The sequence below is a fragment of the Lithobates pipiens genome, unplaced genomic scaffold (genome assembly GCF_037356315.1).
Source record: "Lithobates pipiens isolate NorthernLeopardFrog02 unplaced genomic scaffold, aLitPip1_a1.2 Scaffold_18, whole genome shotgun sequence".
Lineage (NCBI taxonomy): Eukaryota > Metazoa > Chordata > Amphibia > Anura > Ranidae > Lithobates > Lithobates pipiens.
In genome coordinates this window covers 582,197,525-582,215,225 of record NW_027507758.1, presented here as the reverse complement: position 1 = coordinate 582,215,225, position 17,701 = coordinate 582,197,525, and the positions used below count along the sequence as shown (strand labels likewise).

Sequence of the window (17,701 nt, the reverse complement as noted above, 5' to 3'; positions counted from 1 at the left end):
GTCATGCCAATATGGACCAAAATCTCTGAGGAATATTTTCAACACCTTGTTGAATCTATGCCACCAAGAATTAAGGCAGTTCTGAAAGCAAAAGCGGGTCCAACCCGGTACTAGCCAGGTGTACCTAATAAAGTGGCCAGTGAGTGTATATCCAGGGTTAAGGTAGCAATATAGCTTGAGCCCTAGTCCACTGACTTTGCCTAGACTGAGATGAGATCGTAGCAGCCTGCTGCAGGCAGAAAGAAGCATGTTCTCACTCTCCTCTTCCCCAGTGATCAGACTGTGCATTCTAACTTTGGTTGAGAGGCTGATCTGTGTCGAACATTTACACTATTGTGTCATCTCTGAGCCAGGATCTCAGTCCAATAAGTAGATGATGAACCTAGATGACATTGCACACTTTTGTTTTAATGCACCTGGCATGTATTTAGCAGATTTAAAGAGAAAGCTCTATTGAGCTAAAGCACAAAAATATATATTTAATGCCAAGTCTATTTCTTTGAAAGGGGGGAAATTGTTTTTTTTATGACAATGATTACCTACAATTGTGATGGCAAAGTCCAGTGTGGTAGAATCATGAAGGAAGGAATTGACGAGGCTGTCTTTATAGGGGGTCTTTGCAGGGTTGGGGGTTCAGGAACAAACTGCCAGAGTTTAAGAAGGAAAGCCTGATAATGCTGATGAAACAAGGGTACATACCAGCAGATAAACACTTACATACATGAAGCCGCTCCTCACTGCATGAATAATGTGAAATAATTGCGCAAATGCACAGTTGATGCCCACATTATGAGCCAGAGCAGGGTCTGCCCTGGGTGACATTGGCAGCATGTGTTTGTATGTATATATATATATATATATATATATATATATATATATATATATATATATATATATAGTGGATAGAGACTGAGGCGTTCCTGGCAGCACCATCAGACATCCCTCCTCCCTGCTCCTTCTCTTCTGCTCATTAATGTGGATGTTCAGGCAGAGGGCTCGGCCGCGGGCTGGAGATCTGCCAGAGATAACTCAATGCTCTGTCTTCTCTGCCTCCCATCTATGTGAGAGAGATGATACTATAACCCTTTATATCACTGAGCGCCCCTCCACCCCACATTAAGGGGCTTAGATGGTACTATGACTCTTTGTGACTGAGCACCCCTCCTCCCCACATTAAGGGGCTTAGATGATACTATGACCCTTTGTCACTGAGTGCCCCTTCACCCCACACTAAGGGGCTTAGATGATACTATAACACTTTGTCACTGAGTGACCCTCCACCCCACATTAATGGGCTTAGACTGAGAAATCCCACCCCACACTAAGGGGCATAGATGATACTATAACCCAGGGGTAGGCAACCTTTGAGATGTGCAGATCTATCTGAGCAACATGAAAGAGATCAAAGATCACAGGAGTTTGGTGATAGTAAGAAAAACTTAGAGAAATATAATAAAACAAATGTTAATGTAAAAATATAAGCTTTGCATACCTTAAAAGTGGACAAAGGCAGTGGACAATGTCAGTAGGGTAGGGTAGCGGATGACGTGTGAAATCTTTTTTTTTTTTTGCTATTGATTACAATTTTGGGGGGTCTTTTGTTTTGTTTTTTAGCAGCCCTGTCCTGTTGTAGAGCTTTGTGAAATATCAGGGGTCTTAACAGACCCCTAATGTCTCACTTTTGAGACAGAGAAAAGAACTGAGGACAAAGATTCCCCAGTCCCTTTCCTTTCTCTGCAGCCTCAGCTGCACTGGATAGGGAATGAATGGGAAGTGCTCTGTGCTGAGCGGCTTCCTGTTCATTCACAAACTGAAGCCTAGTAAATACAGTTTGCTATTTCAGTTTGAATGAACACCGTAAAAGGAAGGGGTCGGTAAATGGCCCCTTCCACTGCTGTCCATCCTGAAAGCGTCCCCCACAGCAGCCGGAGGGGGGGGGTGAACCAGGGAAGCACACAGGGGGACCCAGGCAGCAAGAGGAACAAGGAAAGGATGGGCGGCATTTACTGGACCCGATCACCTGTATTTTTCTCCAGCAGCTGAATGCTGGCGAGAGAGAGCGAGGAGGAGAAGCGAGCTTCCAACTGCTTCAAGAAAACACAACTGATCAGGTCTGGTAAATGCCACCCCACCCTCCTATCCCTGTATCTCTTGCTGCCCAGGCCCCCTGGAGCACGAGCGGAGTCACCATTGCGACCCTTCCTACTACTCCCACGTTACCTGGATTTATTCTTTAACTATAGCAATGATAAACAGGGAACTTGTACAGATTTTATTTTTTCAGTCTGTTCTCATCTTAATTTTCTTTTGTCTTCCCTTCAGCCCAGCTCGCCCCAACATGAATGATGCAATGGTCACTCATATTTCATCTGGCGCACCAACACCCACAAAAAGGTAGGTGGTGGAGCTTCTGTCTGTCGATATGACTCTTCCAAAGCTGTGTGAAATTTACCCGAGCTGTAGAAACTACATTTGACAGTGCCAGGACAACGCACAAGATCCTTTTTTTTTTATTTTTTATTTTTTAATCGATCTAGCTTTTGGTCACAGTGTTGAAAAAACGAATACCCTCCAGAGAGTAGTGAAGACACAGCATCATCATTCATAACAAGGACATGGATTCCTCGCTGTGTATATAGTGAACACAGCAGATATACCATCAGAACTCATGTAGAATGTATCATATCACAGGTTGAATCACTGTGCGTTGGCGTAGGTGGCAGACTGCATTTTGTCCGGTTTATTGTGTATATTTCATGTCATCACTGGTCCCACAGCCTGTCATCGAGGGCCCCTGTCCATTCAGCCCATTAACATTGTCTCTCATTTCTCACCGACTGTCACTAGGTTACACACGGACACAGGCGGACGGGTACCCGATGAGCACACTCTGATAGCGGACTATGTGGCTCGCCTCCGCAGTGGCACACGGTCAGTGGCAGGAGTGTGGCTAAGTCCACCACTATAAGAAACTTTTTTTTTTTTCCAACTTACAATCCTCACTAACGTTTTTCCTCCAAATTAAATAAATAACGGACACTAACACCTTTCTGGAAATTATAATAAGCATCAATCTATTTCTATGCACTTTCTCTGCTCTCGCTAAATCTTATGCTATTAATGATTCCAAGCAGCTGAATATGCATTTGACTTGTCTGCTATTCTGATTTGCAAAGTAATTTTACTATTCTGATTTGCAAAGTAATTCTACTATTCTGATTTGCAAAGTAATTCTACTATACTGATTTGCAAAGTAATTCTACTATACTGATTTGCAAAGTAATTCTACTATACTGATTTGCAAAGTAATTCTACTATTCTGATTTGCAAAGTAATTCTACTATTCTTTTTTTACCCCGCTTGTCCCTGCAAATTGGGTTCCAGAAGGAGAACACTTTCCAGAGTCTGCTGTTCTTCACACCACTGCCTCGCTTTTTTTTTATTTTTATTTTTTTTCTTTGGAAAATAAAGTTACATTTTTTACATAATCGTAAAAGAAAAACTAAAAGTAAATCCAGTCTCCTCCAAGCACAAGGCATGGCATAGTTAGGCAAAAGACTGCAGAAATAGTAGATATAATCACAGTTAATGGTATGCAATTAAATTATTGGAATAGTATATGTAATCACAATCATGTTTGTGTGATTAAACAAATGACAAATAGACCGAATAACTCAACAGATGTCAAGTGGGTTTATGTAAAGCCAGGGTACTGTCATGTACGTTACCTTAATTACTGCACAAGGGGTAATTATGAATAGGCCGGTACTGCATTAAACTGATAAGGACAGGTGGGAATGGGGCTTAGGCAAGCCATATATGAATCAATTTTCATGGAAAATCACAGTGTTGATAGGGTAATGCCTCCCGCAGAGCTATTGTGTTCTGGGGGGGTGGGCATGGGGAGCCTTCCCTGCAGGCAGAACACAATGATTAATGCTAGTGGCTATTGCCAGCTGCAATAATATTATTTATATTGTTTAATAGTAATCACATGCTAAAAATCAGACCGGCTGGTTGTCCCCAAGTTGATTGATGGATCAACTTTGGTACAATTAGCCATAGATAGATCAAACCCTGGCCGGTGCCTGCTCAACTGGCCGAGATGCTATGCATCTATGAATAATTTTATCATACATCCCCTGTGCTAAGTTTTTTTCCCTTTCTCGTATGTTAGTAACTGTATCCACTGCATGAACGATGGGGGTACAGAACTGCGTCTTTGTCTCTGAACTGCTATCGTACATCACAATGGTGAAGGCCAGTCTAAGCGGTTTCCTACCTGTTACCTTCCTAAGCCCCAAACCCCTCACCCTCTCCTGTCCATCACTCTACAGAAAAGCAACCACCCCTACTGCAAGACTGATTTGAGATACTAGCTGGTGTGTGACCGCTTAGTGTAAAGACAGATCACACTGCCTGGCTTGCAATGTTTTTATAAATACATATAGGCTCAAAGTAAAAGGTGTTTATGTTGAGCGGGAGTTGCTCTCGCTGTGTATGTACACTACATAACTAAAAGTTGGTAGACATAGACCATCACACCTATATATGTTTGTTGGACATCCCATTCCAAAACCATGGTCATTCATATGGAGCTGCAATCCCCTCTCCCCTATTTGCAGTTATAAAAATCTCTGCAAACTTTTGGAATATATTTGAGTATTTATGCCAATAAGTGAGGTCATGTATTGATGATGGATGAGAAGACTTGGCTCTCAGTCAGTGTTCCAAGTCATCACGAAGGTGTCCAGTAGGGTTGAGGTCAGGGCTCTGTGCAGGAAACTCGAGTTCCTCCACACCTAACTCCTCAAACCATTTTATTTTCCAAAATTCCCTTTCGATATATCAAAAGCAGCTGTGGCCTGTCCATAAGGGCCCCCCCCCCCATCCATGCATGTCCGGACCCCTAATCTACATGCGGGGTGCCAGACCCATGGATTCCATTTGGGGGGGTGGTTTTAAGCACATGATCTGAGCCAGAGGCTCTAATAGGCTTCAAAAAAGGGTAGACTGGGGCGCAGAGAACTGCGCCCCAAGCATACCCACTTGTTCAGCAAATGAATATTTGCTATTGTCACACTGATTCTCCTCCCAGCCATTCATGAAGCGGGTCCTTAGACCCGTCACCCCATTGGCTGAAAGGACAGGTGATCCTGTTGGACGCCTAGCAGGAGACGCACGGTGGAAGCCGCCATGATGCAGAGGAAAAGGAGACACGATGGAAGCCACCACCCATAGGAGCACTGCCCGCAACCTAGATGGGGTAAGTGCGGGGCTGGATGACCTACCGATCTACCCCATGGGGAGTGGGGGATATGCTGGTGACCCGACTGACCGGGAGGTGGTTGTTTGCCGCCCCACCAAAAAATACACAAGGCGCCGCTGATGAGACGTTCAGTGAGATGCTATCATCCTGTAATGGGCTCCCGACACTGTGTCGCCAAAATGCCAAGCATTGTGAACCCTGCTCGGTTCTTCTCTTCAGGGCTAGAGAACACCTCCCCCTCTCCATCCCCTTTTGTAGTCCAGCAAAAGTAGAAATGGGCAGGTCTGACAACGCTACTCGGGATTTCATTAGAACAGAGGCAGTGTTGTCAGCTCACTACAGGAAGTTGGGAGCTCAATGGACTTTTGGCAGATCACTAGGTATTTTTCTATATTTTCAGTAGTTTAAAAAAAACAAATCTTCGGCAAATGAGCGTCTACTGCAGAGATGCACACATTTTTATTTTTCCCAGACAATTACTTTAACGGCATTGGAGAAAAGTGAGGTCAGTGACATCTCTGCTGTCTGGAAGAAATGCCTAGAGCATAAAATGAGCTCACCGGGATTATAATTCATTCCAACAATTCACACATTACAATATTACACTTGCCTGAGCCACCCCCTTTTGTATTGAATTTTGTATTTTCAACAAATTATTTTTTAAAGGACGTAGAAAACAAGCCCAAAATTAACAGTACCTTTATAAATGTTAAAATAAAAAATAGATTTGTTATGCAGTAGTTGTAGAGGCAGCAAACAGCAACAAATGTCCAGAGCCAAGATCCAGCAGGTCCTCCATAAGACTGAGTTTTGCGTGGACTGACCCTTTAAGAGATGTCAAATCACTGTTTCTTCTGCTCGCCACGCAGGCCAAAAATAGAACACGCTCCTATCACTATCCTACAGTCCGAGGAGCTTCGTTCCTCCTAGTGATCGATAGAATTGTCTAGTGAGTGATCGCGGGACAGCTCTGTAAGCTCAAGCGTCACGCCGAGACCAAAGAACCAAGTAATTATCGCAGCTCCCACAGATGCCGCAGCAACATTAACAGCCTGCCATCTCCATCCCCAAAATTGCTTTTTCTTTGCTGGCTTGAGCGAACGTGCTGACTGTTGTGTCCCAGTGTCCCCATTCATTTGGTACATTAATTTTCTGCAGTAGCCATTTGCTGGAATCAAGTAAAAAATAATACATTCCCAGAACTCATCCTGACTTGCCTCGACCCTTTAAATAAAGCTGTGCTTCACCCATGCTGGGAAAATGGCAGAGTTCCTTTAGTCCCCCCATCTGCAGTTGCTCAAACCTTCTCTTCACTACCCTACTTCGTTGTTACGCTGCTAAAAGCAGGAGAAGCCACCCTTTAAATTGCTTGGGTCAAAGCTTACACACTGCTGTAGACTGTGGAATGAGACAACATTGGCAATGTTGGGGCATGGTGATTGGGTCGCATGCTCCTTCATATACAGTATTTTCTTTGCTTTAGAGGGGTGGGGGAAGTAGTGACAACAAGTGGGCACACATTACTGGTGATAGGTGCAGTATATCTGCCCAGTTCTCCAATTCAGCACTCCAGGTGCTCAAAGTCACTCTAGTACACAAATATCCAATCTTATTTTATCGGTGTATTGATATCTGCAACCCAACAGCAGTTAAAATATTTCCCATTATTTTATGCCAATTGCCCCTTTTCTAATTTGTGGGTTTAAGAGCACTGACTGTGTGCTTTAATTTAACCACATCCGGGAGCATCATTTATCCCAGGTGGATGTCATTTTATGTCCTGCCATTCATGCACCTTGTCCGAGCCCTAGGTCCTATGCAGCGGTGCCATTGTGACCTGCTGTGTCCACTGAACACAGATCGTTGTACCGACCCTGGTACCTTGTGAGCATTGTGACCAATCGCATGTTGGCTTTCATTCCTAGCCATTGTGTACTATTTATAAGAATATCAATAAATGATGTCACGCTCCAAAAAAAGTACAGTATAAAAGTACAGTGATAGTGGTATCACTTAAAATAATGTAAGAACTGCTATGCATAAATCAATAAATGCATTCATCTTCTATAGTGATGATCAATAAAGTGCAATCAATGCAAAATAAAGTGACTTAAGTGAGAGATACTAAAAACTTCATAATCGGATCAGTAAAATGCAGATAAAGTGACTGAAGTGTATGAATACTGAAATGTAAAAAATGTACAAATAGAAAGAGACCCGGAAGTCGCACCGGGATACATGGCAGCGGCGAAGAGGAAGACGGAGGACCGCTTCGGGGGCTTCGTTTTTAGGTAAGTTATTCATAATGAGCTAGTATGCTATGCATACTAGCTCATTATGCCTTTGCCTTACGGGGTGTGCTTTTTTTTTTTTTTTTGCCTTTACTTCCTCTTTAAATACTTTTGGGTTGTCTACTTTTCACAAAGGGGTTATTTTGGAGGTATTTGTACTGTCAGTACATCCGTATTGATCAATTATCAAATGTATATACCATAGTTTGTGGACTTTTACACTGAATGAATAATATACACTGATTTGGGTTATTTTCACCAAAGAAATGTAGCAGAATACACTTTTGGCCTAAATTGAAGAAAGATTATTTATGTGTAAATTTAACAGAAACAAAGAAAAATGTATTATGTTTTTTTTTCAAAATTTTCCAATTTTTTTCATCTATATAATAAAAAAAGAGGTTAAACACCACCAAAAGAAATCGCTATCTGTCTCAAACAAATGCCGAAAATGTAATTTCAGTACAGTGTTGCATGACTGAGTAATTGGCGTTCAAATAGTGACGGCACTAAAATCTGAATGTTGGCCTGGACAGGAATGGGTGTCCGGTATTGAAGTGGATTAGGAGAACCAGTCACAATTAGGCTTATGCATCATTTGAATATGTAGTCCTAATTTATTATAACGCTGCAGGCTTACATTTTTATATATTGAGCATTTTTTTTAAACATTGAAAACCCACCACATGCATTATGATTCCATCTGCCAAACAGAGCCTGTATACATTTTATTGTGCTGCAACTGCCGTAATGTATACTAACGTGGCCATGTTAACTTGCGGTGATCAAAGGGCTAAAAGAATGCCGCACCTAACTGCCACAAGTGTAAGCGAGGCCTAACGGACACGTACAATTCTTTGCACAGTAGTTAAAAAAATAAAAATGAATAACTCTTCTATTACATATGCTTTTCTGCACCCTTTATTTACATCAAACAGTGACTACTTAGAAACTAACAACTGTTAATAAAAACACTTTGGTCAAAAGTTTTAATGTACAATAAAGCAAAGGTAATGCATGGGTCAGGAGTACAGTATATCGTTTACATATATAGGCAGTGGTCTGCAGTATGTCAAATACAGCCCAGTGTACAGAGTTTAGAGGTCAGGAGAATGAAATGTACAATATAGTGCACAAAGTGCAGGGGTTAGGAGTGAGTAATGCACAGAATGCAGGGGTCAGGGGTGTGTAATGCACAGACAACAGGGGTCAGGAGTTTGTAATGGACAGATGGCAGGGGCAAGGAGTGTGTAATGCACAGGCGGCTGGGGTCAGGAGTGTGTAATGCACAGGCAGCTGGGGTCAGGAGTGTGTAATGCACAGGCGGCAGGGGTCAGGAGTGTGTAATGCACAGGCGGCAGGGGTCAGGAGTGTGTAATGCACAGGCGACAGGGGTCAGGAGTGTGCAATGCACAGGCGACAGGGGTCAGGAGTGTGCAATGCACAGGCGACAGGGGTCAGGAGTGTGCAATGCACAGGCGACAGGGGTCAGGAGTGTGCAATGCACAGGCGACAGGGGTCAGGAGTGTGCAATGCACAGGCGACAGGGGTCAGGAGTGTGCAATGCACAGGCGGCAGGGGTCAGGAGTGTGTAATGCACAGGCGACAGGGGTCAGAAGTGTGCAATGCACAGGCGACAGGGGTCAGGAGTGTGCAATGCACAGGCGACAGGGGTCAGGAGTGTGCAATGCACAGGCAACAGGGGTCAGGAGTGTGCAATGCACAGGCAACAGGGGTCAGGAGTGTGCAATGCGCAGGAGACAGGGGTCAGGAGTGTGCAATGCACAGGCGGCAGGGGTCAGGAGTGTGTAATGCACAGACTGCAAGGTTTGGGCAAGAGTAATGCTGAATACAGTGCTCAGGAGCAAGTAATGTACACAGTGCAGTACTCAGGAGTGCATATTGCAGAGGGATCAGGACTACATAATGCACTGGATGTGGGGATCAAAACTGCTTAAAATGCAGGGTTCAAAAGTATGTCATGCACAGGATGCAAGGGTCAGGACAGCATAATTCACAGGCCAGTGTACAGAATATATCAAAAATTACCATAACTTCTCCCTTCCTGAAACCCACTTACCAGACCTTACCAGTTTATTTAAAGTTTTTATGCATTCCCAGGTGCCAGGATTGTGTGGTCAAGTAGCTGACTGGGCAGCAGCTGTCAGGCATCAGGTAACATCTGAGCTACAACACTCAAGCCGAGTACACCCCATCCGTTTTTTCTTGTTCAACCCAGGGGGTTGAATGAAAAAAAACTGAAGAGCTTGGGAGGCGATCCTGTGCTAACAATCCGATGTTGGATGTCTAAGAGCGCTAAGGATGTGGACTTCCCTTCTACAGGCAGTGATCTCAGTGGGGGGCATTGATAGTTTCAAGAAACAATTAGATAAGCACCTGAACGACCTCAGTATATAGGGATATACAATGTAATACTGACGTATAATCACACACATAGGTTGGACTTGATGGACTTGTGTCTTTTTTCAGCCTCACCTACTATGTAATTGTAACTATGTTGGTACAGCAATCTTCCCCGCTTAGCTATTGTGTTCTGACAAGGGGGTGCCCCCGCCAGAACATACCGGTCAAACAAAGCTCACACAAAATAGGTAACCTCAATAAGATAAAATATAACTCTCATAAGTAAATCTGCACAAGTATAAAAATGTAGGAGTCCATAAAGTTGGTTGGCCATGGTAATCTATGGACCTGTTCCTCACTTCTCCACCTGAAGTGACACTGAATTGCTCCCACCCATAGACTGCTAGTGTGGTTAGTGCTTCATTCCTACAGATTCCATCCAGGAAGAGAGGTGAGTATACTGCCCATATTCTCTCGCACGGCTGTCATCAAGTGAGCGATATAACAAAAGGTGTTCTGGCCTGTATCTTATGTTCCTGACACCATGGATTGTGTGACTGCTCGCTTTGTGCTTACTGCTGCGTTTGTCTTCACAGCGTACTTGACAGCCCGAGTCGACTAGACGAGGAACACCGACTGATCGCAAGATACGCCGCACGGCTAGCTGCGGAAGCCGGCAATTCCGTGAGTTCCACCTCTGCTGACATTCTGTCTTATTAGGAGCACCTGTACTGTAGAAATAAACGTACGTCTGTGAAGGAGGATAGGTTGGGCAGATCACTGCCTACATCTGTTCACCTTGGTCCTCGCTCTGTAATGAAGCAGCTGAAAACCCATACACATTTAAATGTGCTTTGAAAACATTTTATATGTTTGTCAAGTGCTTCATTTAACCAACACTGAAACTAAGCAAAAGGATCAAGGTTGTGTAAGTGGCCAGAATTAGGGCTCATGTCGGTGAACATTGCTTTCATATAGTGTGATTGCTATTGAAACGCATGTGATCACATGGCAAATGCTGCATTTGACAGGAAGAGGCTGAATTTGATCTGCTTTGTGCACTCATGTCTCAATGAGACTTGCTGCATCTAAAGAATTGCAACACAATGCAAAACAGGTCAAACGCAGCCTCTGCGCTGCCATGTGCACTCAAATGAAGTCAGTGGGATTTTGATGACCTGCCTTTGACATGTAAGCTCAAACAATGACTGTCACCATTGGCCTTTAACCCTCTCTCTGCCAAAAATGTGTATCACGGCATGGCATTGAAAGGCATTAAATCAAGTTTTTAGTCTTCTGGCTGCAATGTAAGAGTTATCAGGGATGTAGAAGTGGCAAAACTTCGTACTATGTGTTCTATTTACACAGCATACCAAAAAAATATGTTTTAAAGGATAAGTTCACCTTATAGTGGTACTAATATGCAGCACTGATGACACGTGGACTGTGTCTGTAGTTTTTATTTTTATTTAAAGTGGAGTTCCACAAACTTTTGAGAGCTGGTCCTAAATGAAAGACCACCTCTCAACCCCTCGTTTTTGGATATTAAATATTTTTTTCTATATTACCTTTTTATGAAGTACAGCCTGTACTTCCGATCCATCCAGTCCATGGCGCAGGACATCACATCCTTTTGTGTGGCGAGCCCGGGAGTGGATGGTGTCAGTGTGTTTTTTTATTTAAAATTTTTTTTTTTACAATTTAATCTTTTCAATATCTATTACAATTTCTTTTTATTTTTATTAGCCCTTATGGGGGGTGGCTTTTGGTGAGATTTTAGGGAACTGTTAAGACCCCTGACATCTCCCTTTTGAGACAGGGAAAGGGGGCTGAGGGTGCAGATTCTCAAGTCTTTCTCTGTAGCCTCAGCTGCACTGAAGATGAATGGGCAGATAACGGCTCCTCTCCATTCATAATCTGAAGCATCGTAAACACAGTTTACGATGCTCAGTGACAGTTATGAATGAACAGAGTCAGTGATCACTGACTGTGTATTCGGAAAGGGAAGGAGACGGTGAATGACATATTTACTGGCTCCTTCCTCCCCTTTCCATCCTGACAGATCGAGCATGGAGGGGGACCGAGAAGCATGGAGGGGGACTGGAGGAGGATATGGAGGACAGCAAGGATGATCGGTGTGGCGCTGGGGGGAGTTACAATCACTGGTCTCCCTGTATATATTTCAATAAAGCAGCTGAAAGCCAATGGGGGGGGGGAGGAGAAGTGACTGTCAGCTGCTTTATTGAAATCTATACAGGGATATCAGTGATTGTAACTCCCACCAGTGCTGCTACGCTCGGGTGTGAATGGGGTTACAAATGGTGGAACATGTAACATGTTTCAAAGGTGAACTCATCCTTTAAGTCAAGTGTTTCCAAACTTTCTAAACAAAGGGCCAGTTTACTATCCTTCAAACTTTAGAGGGGCTGGATTGTTTCCCGTGGGAATAGAAAATATCCTGGTGTCATTATCAATGCCCTATTATTGGTGTTCGTGAGAGAAATACTGCCCCATTGTGGATGTCAGTAGAAGGGATAATACCCAGGTTTTGGTATCAGTGGGAAGAATAGTGCCCCATTATTGGTGTTAGTGGGAGGAATAGTGCCCCACTGTTGGTGAAAGTTACAGGAAACATGCCCCATTGTTAATATCAGTGGGGGGAATAGGGCCCGAAGGGTCAGACGCATTGACATAAGGGCCGGTGTCACGTCACATTCGGCTACCCATCACATTTTGCTACCCGCTGGAGTGCGCATTCGTGATGCTGCCAAATGCGTTCCAACACAGGGCCCCCCTCGCAGGCTTGCTTCACTCGCCACTCTTCGGGCATGGCCTCGCTTCGCTCTACATTATTATGATCTAACTCTATGTCCACTTGGATGGTGGGGCTTGAATGTGGACTCAGGGGTGGAAGGCATATGGCGGCGGCGCACATGTGCAGTCCAGCGGGTAGCCAAATGCGATAGGTCGCCATATGTGACAAAATACCGGCTAAAGGCAAGCAAAGGGCTGCTTCCGGCCCTTGGGCCACAGTTTGGAGACCACTGTTTTAAGCTATGCTTTGTAAAGGAACATGTGACAGATATACATTAGGTGTTATCCCAATTAGGCCACAAAGGTAGAAATACACTTTAAGACGTTTATCTAACATGCAGACATGATCAAACCTCAGTCAATCTATAATGCCTTTCACTGAAAGGGACAATTGGAATTAGGATGTGTTTTCCAAGTTGTACAATTAATCATTCTCCCAAAAGCAGTCAGCGGGCAGTGTCTGCAGACACGTTGGACATGAGATATGGGTTCCGTTTAATAAAAACGTCTCGCTATGACAGACAAATCAAAGTAACGTATTTGCCTATTAGCAGTTGCCGTGAGTAAATGTGTCTGCATTGTTTCTCCCTGCACCCGGCTTCATTTTTTTTTTTTTTAAACCTTTCTGAACCCAAAAATATAAATGTAATATGTTGTAGCCTACCAATCGTTAGATCTGGTGACTGCATTCATTTTTAATTTTGTAGCCTTTTTATGTCCCTATATTTTCACCTGGTGATCCTGCCAGTAACACACTTCCTGTCCTGGGGTGTCAATGCTCAATCACTGTCTTGTATCGAAGGAGGAGCAGTGTTGCCACTTTAGGACAGGTTTGCAGAACACCCTCTTACCTGCACGAGCAAGCAGGGAGGTGTTTTGTAGTCAGCAGAGATTGCTGGTAACAATTTAATGAGAGTACAGTACAGGCAGAGAGCTAATCAGCTAATAAGATTTCTGGCAGGATCAACAGGTATACTTTGAACTTATCAAACAGATATAACAAAACCATTCAATTGTATAATTATCCGACCAAATGGGAGCAAAGAAGAGAAGTTCATTGTTGGGCCCAATTTCACATGGGCATTGTTCATGCCGCACAACCAGGAAATTGAGGCAAAGAGATCATAGGGTGTTAAAGATCACTGTACAGTATCTATGGAGCCTAGGACAGGATTACTGAAGACCTCTTCCTCTCTTCATTTCCATTATATAAGGGAAAGTATTTTTTTTAACTTCATACAAGTTTTCTAGCAACACTTCAAGTCCACTCCAAAGCTTCCCCAAGTCGGTTCAGCTCTTGGCTTGAGAAAGAAAGGATCAGGTTGGAGCCTATAGGCACATTCACTCAGGCAGTTAAGCGTCAATTTTATCCCTCCAGCTGCAACAGTGGCTGAATGGGGTTGTACATGTGCTGTGGCCATGATGCTTTTCGCCACAGCAAAAATGTTACCCCTGTTGCATGCAGCAGGCAGTACTGCTGCCGAATGCCCCCTATTCAAATTAGTGGGACCACACCGCAACTGTCCTGTAACCACATATAAAAGGGATATGCAATTAGTGGACCTCCAGCTGTTTCAAAACTACAAGCCCCATCATGCCTCTGGGTGTCATGCTTGTGGATGTCAGAGTATAACTCATGGGACTTCGAGTTCTGCAACAGCTGGAGGTCCGCTAATTGCATATCCCTGACATATAAGGTATGCGGGTGCAGGCAGTGAGTAGGCAACATATCACCTCTGAGCCGTCTGTCAGCAAAAAGGGGCTACCGCAAGTTAACAATCCCTAAATATTGACTGTGCTTATCAGCTTGGATCTCATTAGATAAAGCTCTGTCTGAAGGATGGGATCACAGCACAAGGTTTGCGATCAGACTGAGGTGTGCGCTCTTCTTTTAATGTCTATAGATCCAAAATAAAAACAAAAGTAGTTTTGAAACCTAAACTCCACAATCCGGCCACCAGCAGATATTCAATTTCTATGCTGGCTTAAAAAAAAATGTTCAATACCTTTTTTTAGAAGGTTTTTTCAGCACTGTCACGTGAGCACGTTTCCCTGTCAGGTCGCAGTACGGTGCAGCCAATGGGCGTGTTAAACTGAGCATCTCTAATGTCACTGGAGGATAGGAGGATGCTGAGAAGGAGATGTGCATGAGGATGCAGAGACATTCTCTGAAGCATCTGACATGCAGGAGGTGTATGCATACACCGCATATCGGAGAATGATGAGGGCCAACAATACTGACAGGTGATGTAATTCCTATGCATTGTCAGCCACATAAAAAAGCAATTTTGATGTATACATAAGGAAATCTAAGAAGATGAATATTATTATTATTATTGTTATTATACAGGATTTATATAGCGCCAACAGTTTGCGCAGCACTTTACAACATGTGGGCAGACAGTACATTTGCAATACAAATCAATACAGGAGGGATCAGAGGGCCAATATTATGAAAGGTTAGCGCTGATTAAACAATAAGTTCTCCTTGCAGGTAAAAAAAAAGTGCATTTATTATTTATTTTTTACACTGGAGCCTGTAAAGCATTGCACCCATGATCAGCAGACCGCTGGTGCAATGCCAATATCCTGCAGACGCTCAGTACCCTCCAATACAGGCAGGCAGTTACTGAATGGCAGAAAGAATCGATGAACTATGAAAACGCTCACCAGCTACAAGTCTGTCTGCCACGGTGGACAGCAGTACTTGTAGTTCATTCATTCACAGAACTCTGTGAATGAATGAAGCGGCCGTGTGGGTGGAGCACCACACTGGTTTTAAATTGTGACAGCAGGTGCAGGGAGAAAATCCCCAGACCACTGTCACAGGGAGGGGGGATTGGGGAAGAGAGGAGCTGGTACATGTAATATGTTCCAAAGGCGAACTTATCCTTTTAAAGCGCAGTTCCAACTGTTAAAAAAAAGGTTTTTTTTTTTATGAATATCGCCACTCGATTGGCGATTTAATAGAGCAAGATATTTTTTATTCCTCGTTCTTGGCAATTTCCATCTTGCTTGTGGACATGTGAAGCCCACAAGCACTATCTTCTGGGCTCTGGTGCAGCTGAGCGACCAACATGTACCGCACCATTCCCGCGCATGCGCAGTATGTACAGCTCATAGCGCCATACACTTCTGACGTTGCCATCACAAAGGGTCATCGGAAGTGCCCATCCCGTTGTGATGGCAACGAAGCCCTCAGCGCTGCCCACTGACTCCTGGGAAATTATGACACACGTCTCCCAAGAGCACTAGCGAGCACGGGCACTGAGGAAAATTACGTCAGGCGCCAGGAAGAGGCAGATTCCAAGGCTCCCCTTAGCAACAGACATGAAAATGTGAGTAAAAAAAATAAAAAAATGTTTTCCAAATGTTGTTTATTAGGTTTAATGCTGCTGAATAATGCAAAGTTAATTCTAAACCAAAAGCAGATTTTTTTATTTTTATTTTTTGCATGGAATTCCACTTTAAGATCTTTGTGTCATTTTCTACAGCCTCGTCCGCCTACCGATCTCAGCTTCAACTTCGACGCCAACAAGCAGCAGCGGCAGCTGATCGCCGAGCTGGAGAACAAGAACAGGTAATGCCTATTCAACACTAGTACACTCATGGAAATAAACAACTCTGAGGACGAGCGTAATGCTCAGTCACTTACAAGCATCATTTCCTTTTTGCTGTCGCCGTAGAGAGATATTACAAGAGATCCAGCGGTTGCGTCTGGAACATGAACAGGCCTCCCAGCCCACCCCCGAGAAGGCGCAGCAAAACCCCACACTGCTGGCAGAGCTGCGACTACTACGGTAAGTTGGGTACTACTGGACCCGTATTCTTACAGGGAGTCCCCGTGACTCTATGGCAGATTCTGTGTAGAAATGTATGGACAAGGCAGTCTAGGCAGAGAAACTGGTCAAGGGAAATCAACCCAAGGAGGACACAAGCAGCAATGAATACTGTTTCTGGAGATATCATTAAAGGAAACCAAGCATGGGTATAATTTGGCTTTGAGCCTTAAATTATTATAATTGTGCAGGATTGTGAAAGATTTATTTTTTGCCCCCTTATTTAGGGGCTGACTCTTCAGCTTGAGGGTGAGTGTTTAGCTGTAGGGTTGCACTGATACTAGAATTTGCACAAGCATTTGCACAAGTATCTGTACCTGTGCAAATGCACCGATACCAGAAACCGATACTTCAGGCTCAGCTTTTTGAGCTGTCAGTGGGTCTCCCCAGTGTTAAAGAAATCCGGGAATTGAAGCTGTCAAAACCCCCCCCCAAAAAAAGAAGCCGCCGTTTCATCAGATTTGGTGACCCGTCGGAATGTGTAACTGAAGTGACGTTTCATAGCCACCATCTTGCTACACCCCGCACTCCTCCATAGTAAGGCTACACTGAGAAGGGGGGAAAGCAGACATCTTGTTACACCCACCGGAGTTTTGCATTTTACACTTATTTTTTAACAGTAAAGTGAGATTATATAGTGAAATACAGTACTTAGAATTCCGTCTGACGGGTCAGATGTTGAATCTTAAAAGCAGCGGCAAGCCTGCTCATTACATAGGTTTGCTAATCTGACAGAAGTTCACAGATTTTAAAATTCAACATCTAACCAGTCATACTCCGTTCGCAGTACTGTATTTCACTATATAAACTTGCTTTACTGTTAAAAGTAAGTGTAAAATGCAAAACTGTGTAACAAGATGTCCGCTTTCCCTCTTCTCAGTGTATCCTTACTATGGAGGAGTGCTGGGTGTAGCAAGATGGCGGTTACAGGACACCACTTCCGTTACACATTCTGAGCCCACGTACACACGGTTAGAGATTTTGCCAACCAAATCCGTCGGATTTTGCCCGTCGAATTTAGTCGGACGGATTGTGTCCGAAACTGTTGCATACACACGGTTGGGCCAAGTTGGCGAAAAATCTGATCTTTCAGAACGTGATGACGTAATATCATTACGATGGGA

At 43.8% G+C, this 17,701-nt stretch overlaps 1 protein-coding gene across 5 annotated transcripts in view; it reads left to right on the top strand.

Annotated features, from left to right (window-relative positions):
* The window catches only part of DTNB (dystrobrevin beta), a 239,843-nt gene that overhangs the window by 151,679 nt on the left and 70,463 nt on the right, over window positions 1-17,701 (top strand). For 3 of the 5 annotated variants that reach the window (XM_077489113.1, XM_077489114.1, XM_077489115.1), the window contains exons 10-14: window positions 2,323-2,394; window positions 2,848-2,931; window positions 10,521-10,608; window positions 16,233-16,318; window positions 16,425-16,538. In XM_077489113.1, coding sequence (XP_077345239.1) covers window positions 2,323-2,394; window positions 2,848-2,931; window positions 10,521-10,608; window positions 16,233-16,318; window positions 16,425-16,538 — 444 coding nt within the window. The remainder of the gene's footprint in view (window positions 1-2,322; window positions 2,395-2,847; window positions 2,932-10,520; window positions 10,609-16,232; window positions 16,319-16,424; window positions 16,539-17,701) is intronic. The other 2 variants (XM_077489116.1, XM_077489117.1) reach the window with 1 other exon arrangement.